The sequence below is a fragment of the Athene cunicularia genome (assembly GCF_003259725.1).
Source record: "Athene cunicularia isolate RWA chromosome 1 unlocalized genomic scaffold, athCun1 chr1_part1, whole genome shotgun sequence".
Classification (NCBI taxonomy): domain Eukaryota; kingdom Metazoa; phylum Chordata; class Aves; order Strigiformes; family Strigidae; genus Athene; species Athene cunicularia.
In genome coordinates this window covers 68,502,174-68,526,913 of record NW_020799091.1, presented here as the reverse complement: position 1 = coordinate 68,526,913, position 24,740 = coordinate 68,502,174, and the positions used below count along the sequence as shown (strand labels likewise).

At 41.1% G+C, this 24,740-nt stretch overlaps 1 protein-coding gene across 1 annotated transcript; it reads right to left on the bottom strand.

The window, feature by feature from the left end:
- Positions 1-796: 796 nt before the first annotated feature.
- On the bottom strand, positions 797-20,493 carry LONRF2 (LON peptidase N-terminal domain and ring finger 2). Its single transcript, XM_026844290.1, has 11 exons — positions 20,378-20,493; positions 17,093-17,215; positions 15,958-16,119; positions 15,257-15,482; positions 13,113-13,209; positions 12,640-12,754; positions 11,269-11,390; positions 10,293-10,451; positions 7,171-7,333; positions 5,033-5,182; positions 797-4,687 (listed from the first exon to the last, which is right to left on the bottom strand). The coding sequence occupies exons 1-11, from the start codon at positions 20,444-20,446 to the stop codon at positions 4,529-4,531; spliced, it is 1,545 nt and encodes a 514-aa protein (XP_026700091.1). The 5' UTR covers positions 20,447-20,493; the 3' UTR covers positions 797-4,528.
- Positions 20,494-24,740: the final 4,247 nt, after the last annotated feature.

Here is a 24,740-nt window from a genome sequence, read left to right as displayed (position 1 = left end):
GTCATTTTGACTTACTGATTTTTTGATATATAAGGCTGGACCCTCTTGCCACAACTTTGGATGCCTCACCTAGGGATGGACATGTCGTGTAGGACTTCTCATTTGCAGGGAAAGGTACTCCAAAACCTCACTGCAAGTGGGGCTCCCCAGCAACTGTGGATCTGGATGTTGGCAACGTATGCAAGTGGTGATGTATCTTTCTTAATCACAATTATTACTATACAACAGGGAAAAGAAAGTGTACTATTCTGTATTTTTCTTATTGCTTATTTTCTGTATTACTTGGTTATATCCTTTAATTATTAACAGTAAAATAAGCCTACTCTTTTCACTCTGGTATTAGTTGGCATCCTCGATCAGCACAACAGGGTTCGTCTCCCCTGTCCCACATCTGCCAAAGGCTCTTTAACCCACCCCCACCCCCCTTTTGGAGACCTCCCCCCCTTCAAATCCACCCCTCGCATTCACACTCAGTGCCACAGGCTGCCTCAGGTCCCCAGAAAGCCCCACTGTGCCGCATCCTCTACAGCTTCTCCTGTTTCTCTTGCAATGGGGTTAAAACCTTTTCCATGCCATTTTTGAACCCAAACAACTAACCACTGCTTCTGGGATGCTATTTGCTTCTCAAAACCTCATGAGCCCAATTCTTACCGCTCAGGCTCTTGTCAGAGAAATCAAACTATCATCCCCCTTCTGTCAGAAGCACATCAGCAGCTTGTTTCTGTTTGGATCATACCTACTAGAGCTCTAGCTCTTTAGCCCTCACAGAGCAATAAAGCTTCCCATAAACTCACACTCTTATAAATTCAATCTGTTTTATTCCAAATATCACATAAATTAAATACATTTCCCATGAATATTGCAAATATACATGAAATGAACATTGCAATTTTTAAAAAAAGTTTTGGCTTTGCTTATGCAACAAGAAGTGTCAAATGTGGTTAGAACATGAACTTCTCCTGTATTTACTAGATACAAAAAGGTGCAGATTAATAATTTATATTTATACATATGTACACACTCCATTTCATAACTATCTTTAAAACAGTAAAAAATGGTTTCAAGTTTATCTACATTAAACATACTCGTTTAAATCTGGTCAGAAGCCCCAGATAAGAGTTGATACAATCATTTCACAACTGCAAAATTAAGGCGCTACCAAAATACCAGTTCCACTAGTGTAAAATGTAATAGGAATAGAGAGTGTACAGCTTTCTATTTATCAATTTAAAAGTGGACTGGAGAACGAGGAAAAAGGAGCAGTAAGAAACATGACAAGATCTACAGGTTAGAAGTACAAAGAGATCTCGATGACTATCAAATGAACATATTAAAATACAGTAGATAAAAGGCCTCAGTGGCAAACAATTAGTATGCTTCTGAAAGACAAAAAAAGATTAAAATATATATATAATTTTGTAGCTTGAAGCTTTACAGGTGAACAACAGGTGTAGAGGTAGAGGGATTTTTTTTTTTTTTGGCCTCTTTATGATGTATAAAGAAGGGCCACATTCACCACAGTGAAAAGACTCATCATATATCCCAGCATCCTTGCTTGGACAGCAAGCAAGAAAAAGTGTAATGAGCTAGAAAGGCAACAAATCCTGTCTATCTCTTCCAGGAGCTCAGCTCCAATGCTTCCACATGTACCTTGGCAACAAGTTACACCTAAGCGTAGATCAGCCATAACGTGGACGTTTCCTCTAGAGAGAAATGAGATAGCTAGCTTTTCCCATGAGGTACTACTGGATGCTGTAGAGATTATATGGCAGAGAGAATTTGGTAACAATGAAATTGGTACTTTCCCTTAGAAAGCAAGTACCACAGGGCAGTGGTGATTTCTATTTATTTATTTATTAAAGCTTTGCTATTTGATCAGCATTCAATGTTTTGGAAGAAGTGTCAGCTTTGGGCTGCTAATATGATTATTTGCATCCATACACAGACAATTCCTATGTTGTTACCGTTTATCCAAAACATCAGTCACTGAAATATTCACAAACTGCTTTAAACCTTGACTAAAAAAAAATCCCTCTACAGTTCAGCTTTCTCTTCGGTAACTATCATTTCATTAACTATGCAGGCCTTCATGAACACAGTAATGTTACTTTCTATGTAAAATGTGTCTTTACACATTACAGAACAGCAGTAAACAACCTCTTTTGTTCCATAGGGTTTCCTCTCAGAAGTACCTCAAAAGTAGATATCTTGAAAAATCACTTTTGCAAAGAAGAATATTCACATTAGTTACTGAGGCAAAGCCAAGAAGACACTAACTAGCACCTTGATATTTAGGTTTTTTTCTTAAACGCACTCCTATATGTAAAATCAAGCACATGTAAGATCAGGGACCAGCAATATACAAACACCATCGGCATCCCCTTGCAGCTAAACTAGTAATACTCAAAACTAGGCCAGACACACAAAGGAGCAAGATGAGTGAGTCAAGAAGAAATACACAGCATGGAAAGGGATGGGAAGAACAGGAAGCTGAACAGAAAGGATTGCAAGATCAAATACAGTCCATCTTCTGGTCTGAGAATTAGTTTGTAAAACCACCCTTCGGTAGGTCAGCTGACAGTGGGATGAAGACCTACTGACTTCTGACATTTCCTCCCCCATACATAGAACAAGTCCTTTGTATTTCAGTGACTTCATCATCTTCAAATCCTGGAGGAAATGCATTCAATTTGAATTTTGAGTATTTGGTGATGGCAGCAGAACTTGCAGAAGGCTACTGTAGAGGTTATGACATCACTGGTTGTAAGTTATGCACTTCACAACTCATAGAATACACTTACAAACTATTTAAATAGAAAAGGCGTGTTCAAGGTAGAGGCAGTTACAGTACATTCAGGGTATGTTACAGAAACCATTTGTGGTAGCCATTTGCTGAAAGGAAAAAAAACTGTATTTTTGTTTCCCAGACCACACAGGTTATAACTACAATACCCAAAGAGAACAGGTAATATATCTCAATCACTGCATTTTAATGCAGTCTTCTTCCAGAATTCATGTGCAAAGTGGAAAAAAAAAAGTTTAAATACATCTTCATTGACAAATAAGGACAAAAGAACTAAAAAAGAAACCAGGCACTTTGACCATTTCAGTAAACAGCCATTTCTTCTTACCAGACTTCTGCACATGAACAAGTCTTTATATTGGTCTTGCTATGCTTGCAGCACATGTAGATTCAAGTCAACTTTTTTTCCTGTTGGTAGTATCAGTTCTACTTATAGGAAACTATGCCAATTGAATTGGTAACACTGTTAGTTATTTCATTGGCAGTTGAACAAATATCGATCATTTGACTGACAAGCGATCAATTTAATAGCTATCAAAGTTAGATATTAACACAACAATACATTTAAAAAAAAATCAGAGACAAATGAAGGTTAACACCTGACTTAAGCTTGCATTGAGACTTGCCTTTATAAGTTCTGTTTGTGCCTCCTTTCATGATGTAACTGTGGACTGATTTCCATCACATACAGGAACTGGTACTAAACTACAATACTTTCGGTTTGAAACACGTTCAGCAGAGATCACCCCAACGCAACAGGAGGTTGGCATGACACGGAAGGCAGGAGAGAGACAGAAACCTCCCCTGCCTTTCAACCTCACCAGTCCCACTTGCAGAGTTCAGAATAAACTGCAGCATGCCTCCCTTGTACTTGGGATGAAATCATTATTTCACAGCAGCGTTTATCATACTTTAGGGAGACAGCCTTATTTGAATTTAGTGAGAAGATCAGCTAGGATTACTTTGACTTTTCTTCTCAAATAAACCAAAGTACACCTTTCCAAACATTCTATACATACTCAATCTGCTACAACACAAATCACAACATGAGGGATTACCTAAGGCTACTAAATAGAGTACTTATTCAGTAGCTATTATTCTTTCAGATAAACATCCTTAGATGCCTTGACCACAAACAGCTTAACTTTTTTTTTCCTCACAGACTCTTATTTGCTGAAGAGAGAGAGATGCAGGTGTATGACAGACTGCCTACCAATTCACTAACAGAGCACACCGTTGGTTATAGTCTTCATGCATACTTCTGCCAGGCAGCGTAACTCCTCTTCTGTTCACTACCTTCAAGAAAGTCTAGGAAACACCTCTTAAATCCAGTGTCCAGTTTCCTCTTCCTACCAAGTGGAAATCCAAATCACATGCAGGCCAATGGTGCTACTCTAGGACTTAACTCTCTTGCAGGCTAGAAACATCAACTCTATCGTAGTACTTTGAAGCAATAATCCACATCTATCAGTTACGCTCTGTAACTGTAGCACAGCTTTGTAGAGGCTCAGATTTCACCAGGACAACAGGAGAGAGTGCAAGGTTTGGTGAATACCCAGGATAACAAACCGATGCAATCAATGGATGCTGGACGCAGTCAGAAAGGGCTGTTCCTTTTTAAAAGAATATTTAAAAAAAAAGAAAAAACAACCCCTCCCCTTTTGCCCTCCCCCAGACAACCTGTTGTGAGATGTTTTCGGCGCCCACTCACAACTGAAGTCCATGTTATCTGGGTCTTTTGCGAGTCACAAATATTAATACACGTCTGATGGCAATAAGACGATCTTTAAGGGAGGTCATAGCCAATATAGCCAGCTGAGCTCTATTTTCCAGAGGCAACACTGCCAAGAGCCACCAGTACCAGGCAGGACCACTGGGATTGCTCTGCAAAAGGATGGAAAGACATGCAATCATGTATTCACTGCCCATTAAGACCACCACCTTCCTTCCCACATTTTATTTCCTAAGAAAGTTGCCACAAAGCAGTTCAAGCACAACTGAACAGTTAATTTCAGGTGCTCTGCTCGTCTACATACACCATTAAGACTGTTCTCTACAGATACCAACTTACATTGCTATATTGTTTTCCATGCTTCATGGTAGTAAGACCAAAATTGGGTAAACAAAGAGTTTAGAATCTACAAAACCACAGCAAGAACCTGTTGGAAAATAGTCTTGTGTAAAAATTCTTTATATAATAGGGCTGAATAAGTAAAAAGGTTTTATTACCTGTGGCTCTGGTTCTTTTCCTGGCATGGACCCAAAATGATTGAGAATTTGCACTTTCATATTGTCTTTAAGAGAAGTAAACCAGGCAACAGCTTGATCATAAACTGAATCATGAAGGCGGACAAGTTCTTCATATTCTGGTCCTTCAACCTTATTGTTAAGAGAGATGGAACAAAATAGGTTTGATACCATGGATTCCATATGCTTCCCCTGAAGCAAGCGAAGCAAAATAATGCAGTGACTACAGCTGTTCAAATGTCCTTATCTAAGCAAAGTGTACCCAAGTCTTATATTTCAAACCTGTGATGCTGGAGACTTTTTACCCTCCCCTAGGTGTTCTGAAGTGACATTTCTTGGAGCAGTTACTGCCTTGTTAATATCCACTCCTAAATACTGGCACAGCAGAAGAACCTGCTCTCTAACCCTGGGACATCATATTCATAATCTCAAACCCACAGCCTCACGTCCCTGTCACAGAAGGACCTCTGAACATTGGTATACTATCTGTCAAAACAAAAGAAATACTACTGACACCGAGCACAGAGACAGGAAGTCTATGGCACTTAAGAGACCAGCAGTATTTTATAGAAGTGTTAAGGCCATGGTAGGACAGCCAAGGAGGAGGAGGAGGAGGAGGAGGAGGAGGAGGAGGAGGGCACACACCTGAGCAGGCAGGAAGCAGGGAAAGTGGATGCTTTCCCAATACCAGGAACAACCATAAAAAAATACCCTTGCTGAGGCAAAGAGTGTTTTAGTTGCACAGGCCTAATTATTAGCTATTAGGGAAAAGAAAAAAGCATAAGCAAAACCTACTACAAATTGGTGATTTTGTTTGTTTGTATTTTACTTTAGGGTTGTTGGGGTTATTTATTTTTTCTACGATCTGTACACACCAGTAGCGTGATTCACCTGTGCTACTCAGATGCACATCTGAGCTAGCTGCTCTGGATGCCCTTCACAATCGAGGAGAAACAGTTTCAGAGTGCAATTAATCTCATCTGAAGGTAGGTATCTAAAAACCGATAAAATAGGCAGCTTTGGACTGAGATTTCTCATCACTAGATATAACATGAATGTAGGGTGCTGAACATATACATCAGCCTCTCAAGTGAGACAAGGTAAATCTCACTAATTATGAAGAGGTGGGTCTCTGGCACCATCTACAAACAGTGAGTGGATACCTGTGTTCCACCACCCTTCACTGGGGATTTAAACACAGTTGAGCCCTCACTCTGAGCAGACTACCCACTCTGACCTTTTGCAGGAGGAGGCACCACCACACAATCTGCCTTTCCTGCCCCAGCAAATAACTGCATCCTGCACAGGTGAGAGAAGCCCTACTAAGACTTTTCAGACTTGCACTTCAACTATGAGAGCATGCTGAAGAGCTGTGTGACCAGACTGGACTTCATCAATTGGCATGAGATTACTACTAAACTCAATGTTAAGAGGAATCCGGGTTTTATAGACATGCTCTGAAGATGATCCAGGAAGTCATCATTAAGCATGGCCAAAAATCCACCCTTTGGCCAACACCCATCACAAGCATCTCACTTGATGCAGGTTTTATAAGAGGACTTGTTTTTAAAAAATACTCCCCTCCTTGCATTTCTCTGCTCTCAGCCAGCTCTGATGAATGCTTGTACAGGTATTGTTAACTACATGTCACTAAGATCTCATTTTAAGAGCGTATTCCCATATTTGTTTGAGGACCTGTTTTGTAAATGAGCTTGAAGGTCATATGAAGTCTGCCAACTGTCTGTTCAGTGCAAGAAGAGAATAGTTGGTTCTCTAACAACAGGGGCATGTGCTCTTAGAAGGGTTTCAAGTCCATACCAGTTTTTAAATGTAACTCTGATCTCATCTACACACCATGATCTCAGCACCTGAGTCTCAGAAACTACTTTGAGATCCATGAAGGGAGTGCAACACTTCAAGCAGAGATAATTATAAGGGCAGAAAGGAAGAAAGGGAAGGAAGAGACAAAGTTTGTTCCATGGTTTTCAAAGTAGAACTTTAGTATTTATAATGATATTGGTTTAAAAATAATGCACAGCTAGCTTGAAATGCAACAAGGAAAGGCTACTTAAGTGAATCCAGCAATACATGGATATGAATAACTTTGCACCATAGATCACCTTTTTATCTTCAAGATACTCGATGTTTGCTGTGTTATATCCATCTCGCTGGCCATGGCTTAAGACCCTAAAACGACGGACACCAACTGTATCAACAACTGAGCGCCCATCAGGAAAAAACTTTACGTCCCTGATCTCTAATATACAGCCATGATCTGCAAATCTGAAATGACAGAAGGGCATAAAAGTGGAAGTCATCAACAAGTGTTTATACACATCAGGACAAATACTGGGCCTATTTCACCACTTTTTATTTGAATGAGGATCCTGCTTTGGTGACAATACATTTCTGCTTATTCACATAAGCCACACAACCCCCACCCTTTCTGCCTTCCTTCAGAGGTCCAGGGCAGCAGTATTTCTGGAGTGTATTTGCAGGGTGGGAGGGTTGGGAAAGGACAGGAAACTAAATGGAGCATGTTTCATGCTGGGAGTTGCCAGATGCTGTTTCACCTGGTTTGCAAAGAAAACAAGATGGGTGAAGACACCATAAGGAAGTCCAGAAACTAAGGAACAAATGTAGGGCTGGGAGGGCTATCCCCCTATACCGAGGTGTAAGCAGAGGACTGCAGGCTTTAGAAGGTAAAGGCATCTATATAGCAAGATTTTTCTTTTACTTATTTCCTTTAAGTTAAAAAACCAAAAACCCAACAAATCAAAACAAACCCCAAACACCCTCTTTACAACAGCACATTTGCATCTGTTATATTTAAAGTAGGCACAGGTTTTAATAATGCCCTGGAAACAAGCATGAAACAATTTCTTACTTTAAATTATCAGGCTTACCTACTCTACATCTGTGCTGTAGTGAGTTCACTAGAAAGGCTGATTGCACAGTGACTCTTCACCAGGGTATGTTGATCTGCCAGCATTTGCAGCTCTGAACCTCAGCCTACTGCTAAGCAGAATGCACTTTATCTAGTCTCATCTCAAGATACCAAATCCCTGCAGGGTCTGATAAATGTTTCATCAAGGAAACACTTGTTTTACCAGGGCTTGGCCATTTCTTACATCAGAGTGATGAAGAAACAGTAACACTGCAGGAAACAACTCCCGTTTCTACTCTTAGCAGAAATCATGGGTTTGGGAAGGAAAAAAAGAAAAAGCTCACCGCTGTGAACAACTGTTCTCTCCCAGCCATTGTACACAACAAACTGAGGAAAAGCAAGAGTACAGCTGCACCTGGTGCTCTACCAGTGGGATTACGAAAAGCAAATTTATTATGGCAATATGAGACTAAACACTACTTTAACAGCTACACAACAATTGTTTTAGATTAAATATTTTAGTGACGTTCATACTGAATTTAGAAATTATGATTTTTTTTTTTTCTTTTTTGTCATTCTTTGAGAAGTTACTTTTGGCTAGAAAGTGACTTTAATCAAAGAGAGACAAGAAAGCACCTGAAGATGAGTATAAAATGTATGGACACATTCAAAGTTTATATTGTTCTCCCAGTTTTAACTTAAAATTGAGAAATAAAACAGAGGAATGTAATGAATTAAACATGTCTTGTCACTGCGTTTTCCAAGGTCTTAGTAGATGAGGCAAAACAAGTTTCCCCACTTCTTGTACTCCCAGTTGATTTCACAATTTTGGATAAACATAAGAACTTCTTTACTTGTGTAAGAAGCTACAACAACCTGCCAGGTGCCTACAGATGAAAACTCCTGTGCTTCAGTGTTTGATTTATGTTACCATGCTTAAAATGTTTCATTATTTCAGTAACTCAGGACATAAAAATCTAGCCATGCTGGTTACCTTTTAAAATACCCTTTATGACACTATCTAATAAATCAATTCTTGTGTTTTGGCGATTATAATCCCTTGGCCTTCTGTATTAGACCTAACCCCAAGTAAGTTTGGCTCTTCCATGAGCCTTCACTGATGTAAGGGGAGTTATCACTGATGTCCTAGGATCATTTTGTCCTCACTCATACAAAGTATTTGCTTCCATAAAATTGCTAACAGGCCTGGAAGGGACTGTGGAGCATCAGTTGCTGTTGAAGTCTCAACTCCACCAAGTGCAGCACTGACAACAAACTGAATGGCATGAAGCCCAGTCAGAGCCGACTGGAAGCTGTAGCATCTGCTGTATTCTTGCTGCCACCTTACCGTCCAGTTTGTGAGGAAAAAAAAAAACAAACAACCTCAAACCTGGACAAGGAAAGGCTACCAAGCCTCGGTATGACTGCCCTCCTCTCAGCTCCAGTGATGATCACCTACAAAAATGTTGCTCCTGAGTATGCCTGTCTGATGTGTTCTTGAAACTGCTCATGCTCATCATCCATTCTACAGTCTGCATCACACCAATGTATCTTCTGAAGCAAACAACTTGCTGTTACATCTCATAAGGTAGACCTCTCAAGACCACCTCATTTTTTTTTCCCCCATGAGACTCTTCTCATTCCTTTTACCCCAAAACCTATTATCTATAAAGGACTTCAAAACCTGAAGGCTTTCATAGAATAGTCTGGGTTAGAAGGGATCTTTAACAGTCATCTAGTCAGTGTCTGCATAGGGAGCTGGAAACACTAGTGTCAGAATTCACAAAAATTAAAGGTAAGATTATGTAGAAAGACAATGTTACCCACTCTCTGCAGATAGACATTGCAACACAGCAGTAAAGACAAACATCAAAATTCAACATTCAGCAGCAAAACAGACTTTTCAGCTAAGGGTATACTTTGTCTCATTCAAATGATACCACCTATGCAGGAAAGCTATGGAAGGATTGGATTTTTTTTTAGTATTATTTTTAGTTTTTAAAACTGAGTAGACAAAAAAGCAACCTTATACAGACAGTCAGCTTTCACTAGAACAAACAGGCCAGAAAGCTTTCCAACTACATAGACAATTAAGTGCTATCTTTGGAGCCTGTAGTAGCAGGATGAGTTGTATTTTCGCTATTCATCCAACAGGGGAGCGATAAAAATTAACATCTTTGTGTCAAAAGGAATGTTTAACATACAAAACTAAAAAGCCAGCAGCTTTAGTATTGGTTCATACAGGACTGGAAGGAACTGCAGTGGTTTGGGGAGACAAGTATACTGTGCTGTAGTATTCCATTACTGTCACAACAGCCTCTGCTACAAGAGGACATTCTCAGCTCATTTCCTTACCCTTTTAATTCGTCAGCTAAGCACATGCCAAACTGCTTGGTACCAGTTTCCATGCATCTTCTTATCATTAGACGATAACGAGGTTCAAAGACATGGAGTGGGCAAGGGATGGTAGGGAAGGCCATGGTACATACAAAGATGGGAACATCTTTATTCAAACTGTAAGATAATTGTTAAAAGAAAAAAAAAATGTTCAGCTTTTTTTTCTGGGTACTGCTATATTCAGCATAAGCCCTTAATACAACACTGATTTCAGTGGTTTCCTTAGACATTATTCGTAAATGTGTGTCTGGTCAAGGTTTGTCATTTTTACAAGACAAACATATTTCAGGAATCTTTCTGTTAATACATTGGAAACAATCCCTCTCTAATCTACTTTCATAATGGAAAAATCTTTAAATAATAGCCAATTTACAAATGTGTGCATACTGATACATCTAGCTTAAATACACATGACAAGATTTTGGTGATAATATAGTATCCAAGAACTAGTCATGTTCAAAGCAAGATGGTAGAGAACTCCCAAGCTCAGTAAAGGTCCTTCAATTTTGAAAAAGCCCACTAATCCACTTAATTTTGTCAGGCTTAATCGCATGTTTTATTTTTCTTTTTAGTTGAGTTATAGCGCAAGATCCACAAGTCACTGACAAAACTGGATCTTTACACTTCTCCCAACCTGAAGCATAACCCATTGATAATTTGAATGCTAAACACAGAAAACCCCCATTATAGCTTCTAAAGCTACTATATTGTTTCAGAGGAAAAAGCAATTATCTTTAAGAATACTGTTGTGCCTTTCGACCATCCAAGCATATTGTTGTTTATCTGCAACAAACATGTTTTGTATTTTTGACATAAGATTCATTTACAATTTCATTCATTTTGTGCATTTTTATAAGCAAATGAAGCTTCCTCAGTAATTTAGATTGAAAAACTCAGTTTTGTAACAACTTGTCAGTAGTAAAAAAGAGCCTACTTTGACAATTCCTTCATTTCTTCCTCATAAACTTTCTTCCTTTCAGATAATTCCTCTGGCAAGTAACGGACTATCAGTTCTTCTGTAAGGACGGTCTTCTTGTAAGTTCTGCTTGCCAGAAACTGCAAGGAAGAGTCAACTCTTAAGGCTGGTAACAAGATGACATGTAATGTCTCTTCCTCCTAACCCATCTCCTTCCTAAGGCCAAACAAACAGCACATTAAGACTGTACTGATCCCTCCTCCTTTCCAGCCTTCGGGCATCAAAACTTCCACTTTAGCATATGTGGTTCACTCGAGTGCCCATTTAACTATAACCCAATGCACTTTTTTTTGGCAGAAGTTGGACTACCAGCAAGAAAAGGCAGCCCCTCCTCACTTCTGCAGAAGATATATACAGTCTTTTCACCTAGAGCTGCCAGGTTACTGACAAGAAGTACTCCAAGTACAAGACACATTATGTCTGCTGGAACAAAGTATTGACTGAGGAGTGACTATTCCCTGTTCACTCCAAGTAGATACACAAACCAGAGATGCTGTATGAACAGGGCTATGGCTGTGACTCCAGACATGAGCCTGATGTGATACTGCAAGTGTCTATTCCTTTAAGCACCAGCAAACCCCCCACTTGTCTTCCCAGGAATGACAAAATATATTCTGGAGCAAATGAGGTCTGTGTACAGCTTGATGCTGTGGGTACTACTGTCTTGTTCCAGTTTCATAGAACAGTTTGGGTTGGAAGGTACCTTTAAAGGTCATCCAAGTCCAATCCCCCCTGCAATGAGTAGGGACTTCAATTCAATCGGGTTTCTCAGAGCCCTGTCCAGCCTGACCTTGAATGTTTCCAGGGATGGGCATCTACCTTTCTGAGCAACCTGTTCCACCACCCTCATCATAAAAAATTTCCTCCTTTTATCTAGTCTTAGTCCACCCTCTTTTTGTTTAAAACCATTACCCACTGTCCTATTGCAACAGGCCCTACTCAAGTCATCTTTCTTATAAGCACCCCTTAAATACTGAAAGGCCACAATAAGGTCTCCCCGGAACCTTCTCTTCTCCAGGCTGAGCAACCCCAACTCTCTCAGCCTGTCCTCACAGGACAGGTGTTCCATTCCTCTGATAGTTTTTGTGGCCCTCCTCTGGACTCGCTTCAACAGGTCTGTCTTTCCTGTGGTGGGGACTCCAGAGCTGGACGCAGTACTCCAGCTGGGGTCTCACCAGAGCAAAGTAGGGAGGCAGAACCACCTCCCTTGACCTGCTGGCCATGCTTCTTTTGATGTAGCTTGTGAGTAGGGCACAGAAAATCCCCACATAGATGCTTTCAGAAGAACAGTTTTGTGCACTTTTGTAATTGGGGCAAGGACATACTTACTTCTGACAGCTTTTCTTTGCAGAGTGGGCAATGTGGATTATGGTCAAGGCAACGCTCAAGGCATTTCAGGCAAAAAGTGTGCCCACAGGGAGTGGTAACAGGTTCGTAGAACAACCTGAACATGAAAACATGAAATAGAAAAGCTAAGCTGCCAACACAAACAATGGAGTTTCCTAAAGCGTGGAAAGGAGTGACTAGACCTAGCCATCTCTTCCTTTCCTGCTTTTGCAGGAACAGTTTTATCTAAGGATATAAAAAAAGGTTTTCATTTTTACAAGTGATAAACAATGAAGAAAACCATGCATGATGGAGAAAACAACATCTGTAAAGATTCACCAGATGCAAGTTCAGCAAAAAGGAACAGAGTAATGATTTAGACATTCTGTGGCAGGTTTCCCTTCTGACCCCATGAAAACTTTTTTCAGAAGCTAGAAAGGCTTTCCGATCTTAATCCCAGGTCAATGTAGTCATACCTCATGCAGAGGGAACACTCAAAGTCTGCCGCATCCACCAGAGTTGTTGGTATTTCACTTGAAGTGACAGCGGTGTTTTCAGGTAAAATATCGGCATCTAAGTAGTTAAGAAGATGATTATAGTAAATGTTTAAGTATTACTGTAACTTCAGGTTCTGTTTAAGTTGTTCTTCCCTAAATAACCTAAATTATCTCTTTTATTTTTTGAAGATTTGTTCCAAACAAACTTATTTTTCCATCTAAGTTTTAGACTTTCTGGCAGGAAATCTTTGGAGAGTAGAGAATGATGTCTATGACAAGAGAAAGCACTTCAGAGCTGCATACCCATGATCTGCTTCTCAAAAAAATGGCTTTTTTTAAAAAAGTAGTTTTAAAAATATTCCACTACTGCTTTCCCACCACCATGACCACTCCCACATCAGCCAGGCCAGATGTTTTAAAGTACATTAAGTCCAGGATTTAATTTGTTTACACACAGTCAAACTATTTCATCAGTGTTTATTATAGATTTCTCAGCAGGGGTAATTTTTCTTACAAGCATAAAAAAGCTTACATTCTTCCAGACTAGGCTGCTGTTCAAATCCCAAGTTTCAGACAGCTTAAAGTTTAAGGACTACTGGAGTTGCATTAAGTAATACTGATTTAATTAGCTCAGCACTCTGCAAACACAGAGGCAAAACACTTTCCTTCAAATTCTGCCCAGTCTGGGTTTTTTGGGGTGGTATATATTGCTGTAATTAACATGCTTCAAATATAAATATATTATAAAATATAAAATATATTGCTTAAAATATAAAATATATTGCTGTAATTAACATGCTTAAAAGGTCTTCAGACTTCACAGCACCAGTATTTAGGTTCAAGAGCTATCAGCTCAAGCTTTTGTTGACATTCATACAAGCAGATTCTACAACTTCTTTTACAATCTGTGTATTTGTTGCTCAGTGACAAGTTGCAACAGAGCCCTGAATCCTGCTTTCATGTCCATTTTATTAATCAAATTCTTGACCTTTTTTTTTTTTAAGATAAAATCTCATCTTTTTATGTTAAGCTAAAACACTAGGATGTTTTGTTAAAGGATAACTTATGCATCTGGTTTATCTTGAGCACAGACAGGATAGGGAAGAGGGCACAGGTGTTGTGTTGGCCTACAAAGAAAACCAGCGTTATCTTTAACCTACATCTCCCATGTTAGCATTTAGTAATAGCAAGAACCTAACTGTGTTAATTCTGCAAATAGTAACATGGCATCAGGATCTAGCACAGACCAGAAATTAATGGTTATGGGTAAAATGCGACCTCTGCCCTTCTCTGTGAAGATACAAGCAGGTCAGATTTCACAATCTATTTACTGAGTCTGCAGTTCACAGGCAAGTACAGGGTTTTCCCCTAGAAACCGGCCATACATGGATAATTTGCAGAGGTGGCAGACAGCAGCACTTGAAGACTTTTAATATTTCAAGGCAGGTCAGATTTGTCAAGGAGGTGTGGGTTGTTTTAGAGGGTTTTTCCTTTAAGGGAAAAAATGCACACTAGTATAGCAGCATTTTCAAAGTTTCTTTTAATCAATTATTTCGCTACTCAGTGCAATATATTGCCTTCAGCATTTTTATCTTGGAGCACTAATACCATTCTGGAGGTCTTTGTTGGAAGCTTGAGAAGCATACCAATTGTAAGCACAGCTATCAAGTGACATGAAACTGGGGGGGTTATTACCCTTCAAAAGGCTTCTTTATTTGCTTGGAAAATTTCATGTAAAGTCGCATGTGACTGTTTCTGATGCCAGTTAAAGATTAGTTTCCAGGCTTACTGCATCTTTCCTTCATATAGAAAGACAATGAAGTTCAGCTATGTTTCTGAGACCTAGAAAATGGAGATAGCACCAGCAACACAAAGACTAAACTGTTAGCGGATTACACACTGGAAATGGCCCATCTGAGAAAGAAAAACACAGTGTTCACTGAATGAATTGAAACTTCTATGGAATAAGGTAAATAGGCTGTTAACACACCAGAGGAGAAAATATTATTCAATCCCTGTATGGAATGTTTTATTGACACCTACAAAAGGTGAGGAGGAAAAAAGTAGTTTATAATTTTTCAGTATGCACAAAAGAAATCCCCTTTCTAAAACACAACACAAACCTTTTTTAGGAATCTTAGTGGGGACATCCAAGCTTTGTAAATCCCTCATATCACTGGACAGCTTTCTTTTTAAGCCAACCCCAGGTAAACTGGAGAGAATAGCTCCCAAAGACTTCTTGTTGTCTTCAAAATAGAGATCCAGAACATGATGGGAAACGGGAGAATCAGTGCTTCTATATACATCAGAATCTTGGGACGGGGTTTTTGTTAACCTGAACACAGTATCCTAAAAAAATTAAGAACAGTTATGTATAGCAGGAGAAAATTTTTCATTGTTTTTTTTCTCTTAGTTATATATGTCAGCAATAGACCAATGTTCCTTCAAGGACCTTAGCAGGGGAGAAAGGTCCATATGAAAAAAGGCCACTCTCCAAGTTTCATGAAATAGGGCCACTTCTCTCCCTACACCTCCTGTCTCTAAAATTATGTTCCTGTCATACTCAAATCCTGAGTGGGGAAAAAACTGCCCACAAATATAATCAACCCCCACATGAAGGCATCACATTGTTTTCTAATAAATTATTTTTCTTAATTCTTCTAAAGTAGTACATCCCAACAAGAGATCCAACAACAATGGAGAAAACAGGCTTACCATGAAAGTAAGTGCCTACATGAGTGGAGACAAAGACAATGTCACATAGATCAGACAGATCCTTGTGCTACTTTTGGTATTTTTTTATGTTGAATGTTTTTTACTTTACCTTCGAGGACCCAGCAACAGAGCTATCTTCTGCAGCTGACTGTGTGTTTATGCTACTCAGAAATGCAGGTTTCAATCTTGTATGGGATGTTCGACTAGAGAAAGGTGCTGTTAGACTATCATGCACATTTTCAAAGGCCGGGAAAAACATCTCACACATTATCTAGTCAATTAGAGAGAGGAAAAAAAAAAAAGAAAAATACTAATAATTAAGGCATAGATATTTATGTTTGTATGAACACAGATACACAAACTTCACAGCTTTTGGATGCCAAGAAGCTTGCAACAACCAGGACATCCTACATTCCCCAATGCCCACAGGAAACTTGAACTGCATTCCCCACCACAACCACAGACACATCTCAAGGTGCTCTTCTGGTGTCCACCTCCCTCCCCAAAGGCTTCTGCTCCCCAGAAGCACCCAGGGCAACAGTCTGTTTCATCCTTCTGTTGCCCCTACCCATCTCCACTCTGACCCTCAGACCCCTGCCTCCAGAAGCCTTCAGGCCATGCTCTCCTATCAAAACCAGTTAACAGAGATGTTTTTAAGCTCTCCTCATGCTCTGCAGCCATCTCCTCTATCCTCAAGCAGACTTCACCCCTAGCTAAAAGCTGTGTAGAGCCTGTTCTACCTCTCACCATTCCCCACCAAGCGCCTTGCCAAACCCCTGTTTATTTTTATAAAAAGCTGTCTGTATGAATGGTCATGGAGAACCTGATGATCGCTGGTTAGCACTAAGTGCGATTGCAGGATTTTTCCAGGACAGGGTAGCACAGAGTTCACCCTTCTCAACCCTCTGTCACTTCCAACTTTTCTGATAGGCACTAAAATTAGCAGCCTTGAGCCTACAAAATCCAGGTGTACCCAAATCTAGATGATGTATAATCTACCAACGACAGCAGACAAACCTACAGATTTGCAGTGGAATCCACAAATATATAACTCCTCTGTTTGAGGCATCAACCAAACCCAAGAGGTGCCTCATGCAACACAATTCTAATGTTTATTGGACAATCTACTGAATCAAATTATCCTTTGACTGTTTACCATCACCTGAAATAAAATGAATTTTACTTGGCTGCAGGAGTAAGAGCAGCATGATGGCCAAGAAATGTCCAGTAAATATGTTTTATACCTTTTGGGCTTCTTTCTTCATTGAGCTCCATTCGGGATTTAAGGCAACACAATAGAGAAACTCCTTCAATGCTTCCTCAGTCCTTTCCAATCCAGAAAGAGCTTTTGCTTTCACATAATGGCCCTGTTCATACAAAGGAAACGTAAAATTCTAGAGATCATTTGTGAAGTGGCAGCAAGGCACCAGCCAAACTTGGAAGTTCACACCATTCTGCCGGAGAAGAATAAGATGCTTTTTGGGTAACAACCTCTTTGACACACATGGCTGAATGAAGTCAGTCCCTTTTGCTGAAAGAAGATCCCCCAGAAACCCACTGCTGCATCACTCCCTGCTAAAGACACTGCTCTTTTCCTCAGGGGGGACCTGATGCAGAACAAGGAGGAGTATTTGTCTCCCCAGGGATCAAGATTATTTAGTCTGGAGAAGAGGAGGCTGAGGAGAGACCTCATCACCCTCTACAGCTACCTGAAAGGAGGTTGCAGAGAGCTGGGGATGAGTCTCTTTAACCAAGTAATAAGCAACAGGACAAAAGGTAATGGCCTCAAGTTGCACCAGGGAAGGTTTAGTCTAGATATTAGGAAGCATTTCTTTATGCTTGTTGTTAGGCGTTGGAATGGGCTGCCCAGGGAGGTGGAGGAGTCCCCATCCCTGGAGGTGTTCAAGAGTAGGGTCAACATAAGCACTGAGGGATATGGTGTAGTTGGAAACTGTCTGTGTGAGGTTAATGGTTGGACTGGATGATCTTCAAGGTCTCTTCCAACCTAGATGATTCTTTGATTCTGCATCCCACCACGCTCGATACCCCAAAGAACAGTTTCACATACTAGACCAAACTTAACAGTAATGAAGCCGCATGGGAAAGGCAGTGGCGTGGGGCAAACTGGAGGTGGTAGCTGAGGGAGCAAAAGATTTAGGTTCAAGACACTTCTCCTGGGGGACAGAGATGATTTTTCACCTATTTTATTTGTCTAGAGAAGACCAACAACATAATGAATTTAAAGAAACTTACCAATGCTTAACCTGAAACCTTTTAGCCCATCCTACCTCTCCCATGTCCTAGAATAACAAATCCATGGTCAGCAAGTATGGTAGACAGCTTGGGAACAAGTCCTACTTTACTTGCTAGTGGCAGCAAGAGAGGAATGCCTCACCTATGAATTTTCCTGTGGTTATCAATTTGCAGTTCAAATCTGACTACAGAAATTACTTCTTTAATGATGAAAAGAAACTAAGTGTGCATTTAAACATTAGCCTCATGCTTATTAGACAGAAGTGTGTTCTGCAAGTCCACCTCTGATCCACATGAATATCTATCTCTAGGCTGTGCTGAAAGTATAATTTCACTAGTCTAAGAGACTGGTTAGATAAGCAGATGCACTTTTCTATTCTTCAGACTAATGCCAAAAGACCTGGTATCACACATGTTAATGTGTTATTTGGTGACCTGAACAAGATGTCTCAGTACACACCAGTCTCCCAAGATGAGATACATTTTCCTTTTCCTGAATGCAGTAAGAAGAGAGGTACTGTGAGACCTGATCCTGAACACCTTATCTTGATACTTGCACAGACTGTAAAGCCTTTCCAGAGAGGTCCTAACATGCCTGACATCACTGTCAAGATTACTCCACTGCACTGGGGAAGCTACAAGGTTGTTTGCCCTCATCCCTTGGGGCCACAAGAGCAATTCCCTTAACCAAGCTGCAACAGAGGACTAAATTGGGCTGTGTACTGACAAAATATCTAAAGATCCAACACCAGAAGTTAGGCACAGGGACTAGAACACCTGCACATCAGAGACTACCACTGCCACCTTCCCCTTCCTATTTTTGCACAGCCCTGTCTGGGCCTTTCTTGTGCAGCAGGCAGGAGGGCATCTGTTTCTATCGACCACATAAAAGTACAAGTGGAAACAGAGAAACAGAAACAGCCTCAGAGAGTCCCAGGACCTGGGTTTCACAGCAACTAAAAAGAAAACAACTTGTCTATTGCTCTAATAACTACAGTGTACACAAGTGCTTCACCAATAACTCAGCAAGCCATTCAGTTATCAATAATCCAAAAGGTGAATGCTTTCTTCCCAGGAGCTACTCCCAGAATGAGTTTAAATTTATGGACTTTTTTGTTTCCTTTAACTACACAACACACATTTGAGCTAACCTCTGACACTGGATGCTGCAAGATACAAAACAAAGCAGATGCCCAGAATTCCTGGAGAACATGGTTTCTGGATCAGCACAGCTTATGTGGAAGTTTTCACACACACACAAGCACAAGTGAAATGTGTCTGTAACACTGCTGGTTATGCCATGGTGACAAATTTCTCTGGTTTAATGGGTGACAAGACAGATAGCCTTCAGAGACAAGTACCTAAATTGTCAGAAACTAGATGCTTTGGACAGCACCCCTCTGCTCATCCCATGCCTTCCCCAGTTGGAAACTGAGAGATAACTGCAGCCACCGGTGCTGAGGCAGGTGGCCAAGGTGTTCATGCAACACTTCCTCAGTCTTCACAGGAAAGCCAAGGTCTGCCTAAAATCCTTCCCAATTCGCCATGCTACCCTCTCTCCAGGTAGCACCCAGGGGCTTTATCTGGTCAAACCTGTGCTGCAATTTTGCTACTGATGGGTGAGGGACTGACTGGAGGTGTAATCCTGGGTGGGGCAAGTTGTCCAACACCCAGCCTAGCCTCAGGCAACTGGCGGTTCACCAGTCAGTCACCACTGTGCTTCTTCCATTTCTCTCTTGTAACATCATTTCTGATACTTGCTTTAGACTGCCCATGAACCAGTGCTCCTTGTAGCACTTCCTTTCATTATGAAAAAAAATCCCAACCCCCTTTATGAATCACCATGACGCAGGTAGGAACCACAGATATGAACTGTGGGGGGAGGAAATAATCCTGAAATACAGTCTGGGGCACTCCTCAGAAAGATACATTGACCAGCAGGCCATCAAAGCCACCCACTGCCTGGGACACACCATCCAGAAGTACAATCCCAAGCTGCCAGAGCCTTAAGGACCCAATTCTGTCACCAAGCTGCAGCACTAGCCCTAACAGATCAATGGGCACCAGCACAAACAAACCACACTGGTTGCTCACCATTGAAATCCCACCAGCTGAAGACACACTAAGGACCTTAGCTTTCTGTAGACATTTCCAGCCCTGTTAATGCCACAATGTTCTTCCAACACTACCCGCAGCAGCACTGTCCCCACCACAGAAAGAAGCCCCAAGAACAAGCAGTTTTTCGTTTTGGTCTTTATGACATGCAAGCACCATACCGCAGGCCAATGGGGTTTGTTTCGGCAGAGGACATCCGCGTCGTGAAGAGCTTGCTGGTAGTTTTTCATCAATGTACAGAGTTCTGCTCGCTGTGCTATTAGTGAACACTTGCAAGGAGCTGGAAAACAAAAATGATTGCAGAGAACACCATTAAAAGAAGCACCAGGACGCATTAAATACAGTAACCTAATTTTCAGCCAGAGTAACCTAAAAAGCACTACTGCACAGCAGTTACATTTATACTCTCCTGTAATGGAAAAAAAGGGCAATTCCTTCCTTCCTTCTTAAAATATATTCTTCCAGCCTGGAAACAAGCTCTGCACTTTATTTAGCAGGACATTTCATATTCACATACAGGATGCCACCTGCTCTTTCCCTCACCTTGTTTACAGGACACTTAAGAAAGCAAAAAGAAAAAAAAGCCCCAAGTGTTTCTCCTCCCAGTGTGGCTTTTCTTAGAAGAAATCACCAATGAAGGGCTTCAGCTACAAGATTCATGTAAGCTGCTCATTAAGAAAACACACATGCAGCCTTCACATTTTATATCCACTTTCTACCCATGTTCCTTTGCCCTCCTCAGGGCAGGCAAATGTCCCATCACCACATACATTACCTCAATATCCACACACTCATGAACCATTCAGCTTGCATGGATTACGAACATCTCAAGTACTATTATTCTGTCCTTTCATAAGGTCTCTATAACACATTTTAGGGTGGAAGTCTTCATCCAGCGTAAAATTTCATAGAACCACAGAAAAACTTTGGATGATCCATGTTCAGCTTTTCCACCGGGACCTCTAGGTCTTTTCTGCAGTGCTGCTGTCCAGCCCAGCCCATCCTGCTGCACCGGGCTATTCTGGCCGAGGCACACTTGCCTTTGCTGAAGTAAGCAAGACTGGTCAGTCCATGCCCCAGGTTGTTGGTCTGAATGGCAGCCCTGCCCTCCAGCACATCAACCGCTTCTTCCTCCTCTAATTTAGTGTCACAGACAAACTTGCTTTGCCCACTCATGGAGGTTGCTTGTAAGGTGCTGAACCACGTCAACCCCATTACCAACACCTGAGCAATGCCACTGCTAGCCATCCACCCAGCAGCCTTCAAGCCATTAACCACCACACCATGCCCCTGATGGTCCAAGCCAGTTCTCCACCCCTCCCACCTCTACCTCCGCAGCTCGGCCAGGAGGATGCTGTGGCAGGCTGCATCAGTGGCTTTGCAAAAACACACTAAGCCCCAAATACCACTCTGCCTTTGTCCACTAAAGCAGTTATCTCAGGAGATGAGATTTAGGTGAAAATTGCTCTTGGTCACTCCTGACCTTCATGTGCTGAGAAAGGCCTCCGGAGGCTGAAGCGGACTGCCAGAGGGTGTCAGCTAGGTGCAGTAACCTTTATCTAAATGAGAGCTGGTTAAAAGTCTCATAACTGGTATCAAACTTTTAAAAGACTCCAAGGTGTGCTGAGAGACAGTACTGCCTCATTTATACAAGCTTTAAACTTCACCTCCAAGCTAGCTCTCTCATGGCTTTCCGTGTCATCTCCATCATGTCCCTATGACAGGCTCTTGTCTCTGTACCAATCCTGTTCTCTCCAGCCTGCTTTGGCTTCACTGTTTGTATCTCACTTCAGCACAAGCCTCCTAAACACATCCTCAGTAAGAGTACATTGCCCATACAAAGCCTGGGCACACACACACATGTGCATGGACATGTAACTGCTGCAGGTGCTACTACTCCTAACATTCAAGCATCTACCAGGAGGTATGGCCCAAGATCACATCCCCCTCCCGCCTCCTCCCCTCTCTTGAGCTGAGGCCAGCACTCGTGCAGCAAACCAGGTTCGCGTGGTTGCACAGAGAACCAGAGCAAGGAATCAATTGACTGAAAGCTAATCCAATAAAAACAAATAAATAAAAAGGTTTAAGAGGATCAGTTTCCCCTCAACTGGTTCACTGTACAACCACACAAGTGCCAAGGGATGAGAAAGAAAGAAGCAGCAAAGACCGCTGCTTTTTTTTGGCTGTAGCATGGATGGACGCCAGATATACTAATTGCAGAATGACACACCAGGGGTGATGCTGCCCCACTGGTCCCAGACAGCAATGGCTAGGGACTACACCTAAGATAAGGAGCTCTGTAAAAGCTAGTTCAGTGTGCAGTTCTGTGCAGGGTTTTTTTTGTTGTTTGGTTTTGCCTTTGTTTGGTTTTTTAAATATTAGACATGCAGACTGTTGCAGAGATCCACATTTCTAGCTGGCAATTCTTAAAAAGACTGCAAGTTAAATGAAATTGAAAACAATTAAGTTAAGATCTTCAGAAGCAAGCTTTTTCTGTCTTTTAGATGTTCAAACATGAAATTATTTAATTTAGTTACCATTTAAACAAACTGTGTCTTCTGTCTGTACTGAATATGAATGTGATATATAGTATACTTCACATTTGCTAGTAGCCATGGCTAATAATTGTGCTAGTAGCTATAGTTACTGCACATATGGAACAATTACAAGGTTCTGAAGCTCAATCCAGTGAGACTTCGAAGTATGGTCAAGATGATCTTGATTAGCAGTAAGAAATTCATAGACTTTGATCTCCAAACCCTAAAAAATAAGCAGAACATCCTGGACCATAAAGAGAATGTGTTGAGGATGAGTTATTTGAAAACCTGTCAAAGTGACTACTCGATTAATTAACTTGGCAATGAAACTAACTTCTGAGTGGCCTGAAAGTGAACTACCATCATATAATACTAAAAAACACACCCACAAGTCAAAAAGACCCTCTTCCCTGCCTTTAAGCCAGGTTAAAACCGTTCCCTGAGCATGCGTAGTAGTAGAAGCATTATGTAAACCATATTATAATATGTTAATCACTAACCAACCAGTATCTGACAGGCAGGTTTGGAAATTATTAACCTCTGATTTTTGTGTATAAAAGAAGCATGAAAACCTATTGTTGATATGCTTGATTTGTGGAAAAGTCCACCAAGCACCCAAGCCTGAATAAATAAAGTATCTCTCCTGAGCGTGTTAGGATTGGTTTACTGCATGCTGGGCACAAATCTGCTTTTCAAATAAGAAATGCATTCCATCATCGTACCTGCTGCAGGGTATTTGCAGAGCGTGCTGAGGGAGTAGACGCAGTAAGCAGAGGTAGGTGCCTCAGCAGCCAGGCAGAGTGGTGGGTGGGGTATTTTTTGGCACCACAGGGGGAAAGGAAGCAGCGTGAGATTAGGGGACAAGCAAACCAGCTTCCTGCTTCTGTTCACTACTGAACATTTCAGTCATGCTGACGCTTCCCAGTGCTTTTCAGCACACAATTCAGCATGGTTCATACATTCGGCAGACTCAGAGCAGCTTCATCGGCCTTTTCAGGATCTTGTCTCGACCGCAAATGTTTTAAGATAAAGAAAAAAATCTGCCGCAGAGCACAACAGCATGGCAAAGGCTGCAAGTCCTCACGAAGCAAAGTCCGAAGGCTCTCACAATAAAGGAAAAATAACAAGATACTGAAAAAAAAAAATCAACCCAAAGCAAACCAGGAAAAGCTACATGTATTCAGGGCTTGTACCTCTTGTTCACCGAGTCCAGAAACTGTGAGGTCTGGCCCATCTTGATGAGCAACTGGCAAGAAATGTTTAGTTAACTGAGAAGAGGGGTGAAAAAACCCAACCACCAACAGCTTTGCTAAAGAGAGCAGTATTTATGAGACTACAGTATAACAGGTTTTCTATAGGGAGATGAAGCAGCTAGCAGAGACACTGTAACTGGAGCAGTGCCCAGCTGCCTCCATTCAAGTTCACCCTGCTCAGACAGGGCAGCACAGCCCAAAAGCTCACCAGCCCACACATCCCCTCATCCCTAGCCTCCTGCTGCCAGTGGGACCATCCAAAGAGGGTCCATGGCTAATTGTAGGGCAAGGCTGAATGGACTGAAACCTCATCTTCCATCAGTGGAACCATGACACTAGTTGGCTGACTCCAATTTAGGGTATGTGTGGAAGTGGGAAGAAAAAGTGAACATCTAGCTACAGCCTAAATAACTACAGCGTTTCTATAAGCACCATGAAAGAGTTGTCCCATGCCACCGCATGTGCCATGGTGAAAAAAAATTAGTCACAGAAGGTGGATGGAGAGAGCTTGAGGACACAGAGAGTTAGTGAATGCTGCCAGATGCCAGTATACTATAATAACTGTCAAGTTTATTTGGAAAAACACAAAGTCACACAATAGCCAATAGTTTGTTTTAAAATAATGCACTCATTCTTTCTTTTGGAGGTTAAAGAAAAAAATTTCTTTTATGAAATGACTTATTATTTCAGGCCAAATTAAAAAAGAAAACCGTAGAAAATTTTACTGTTTCCAC

Coding starts and splice junctions, on each gene's coding strand:
- LONRF2 (XM_026844290.1), bottom strand. CDS start 20,446: ATGAAAAACTACCAGCAAGCTCTTCACGACGCGGATGTCCTCTGCCGA. Junction 13,210..15,256: donor CACTAAGATTCCTAAAAAAG/GTTTGTGTTGTG, acceptor TTAACTACTTAG/ATGCCGATATTTTACCTGAA. Junction 7,334..10,292: donor TTAGCTGACGAATTAAAAGG/GTAAGGAAATGA, acceptor CTGTCATTTCAG/ATTTGCAGATCATGGCTGTA.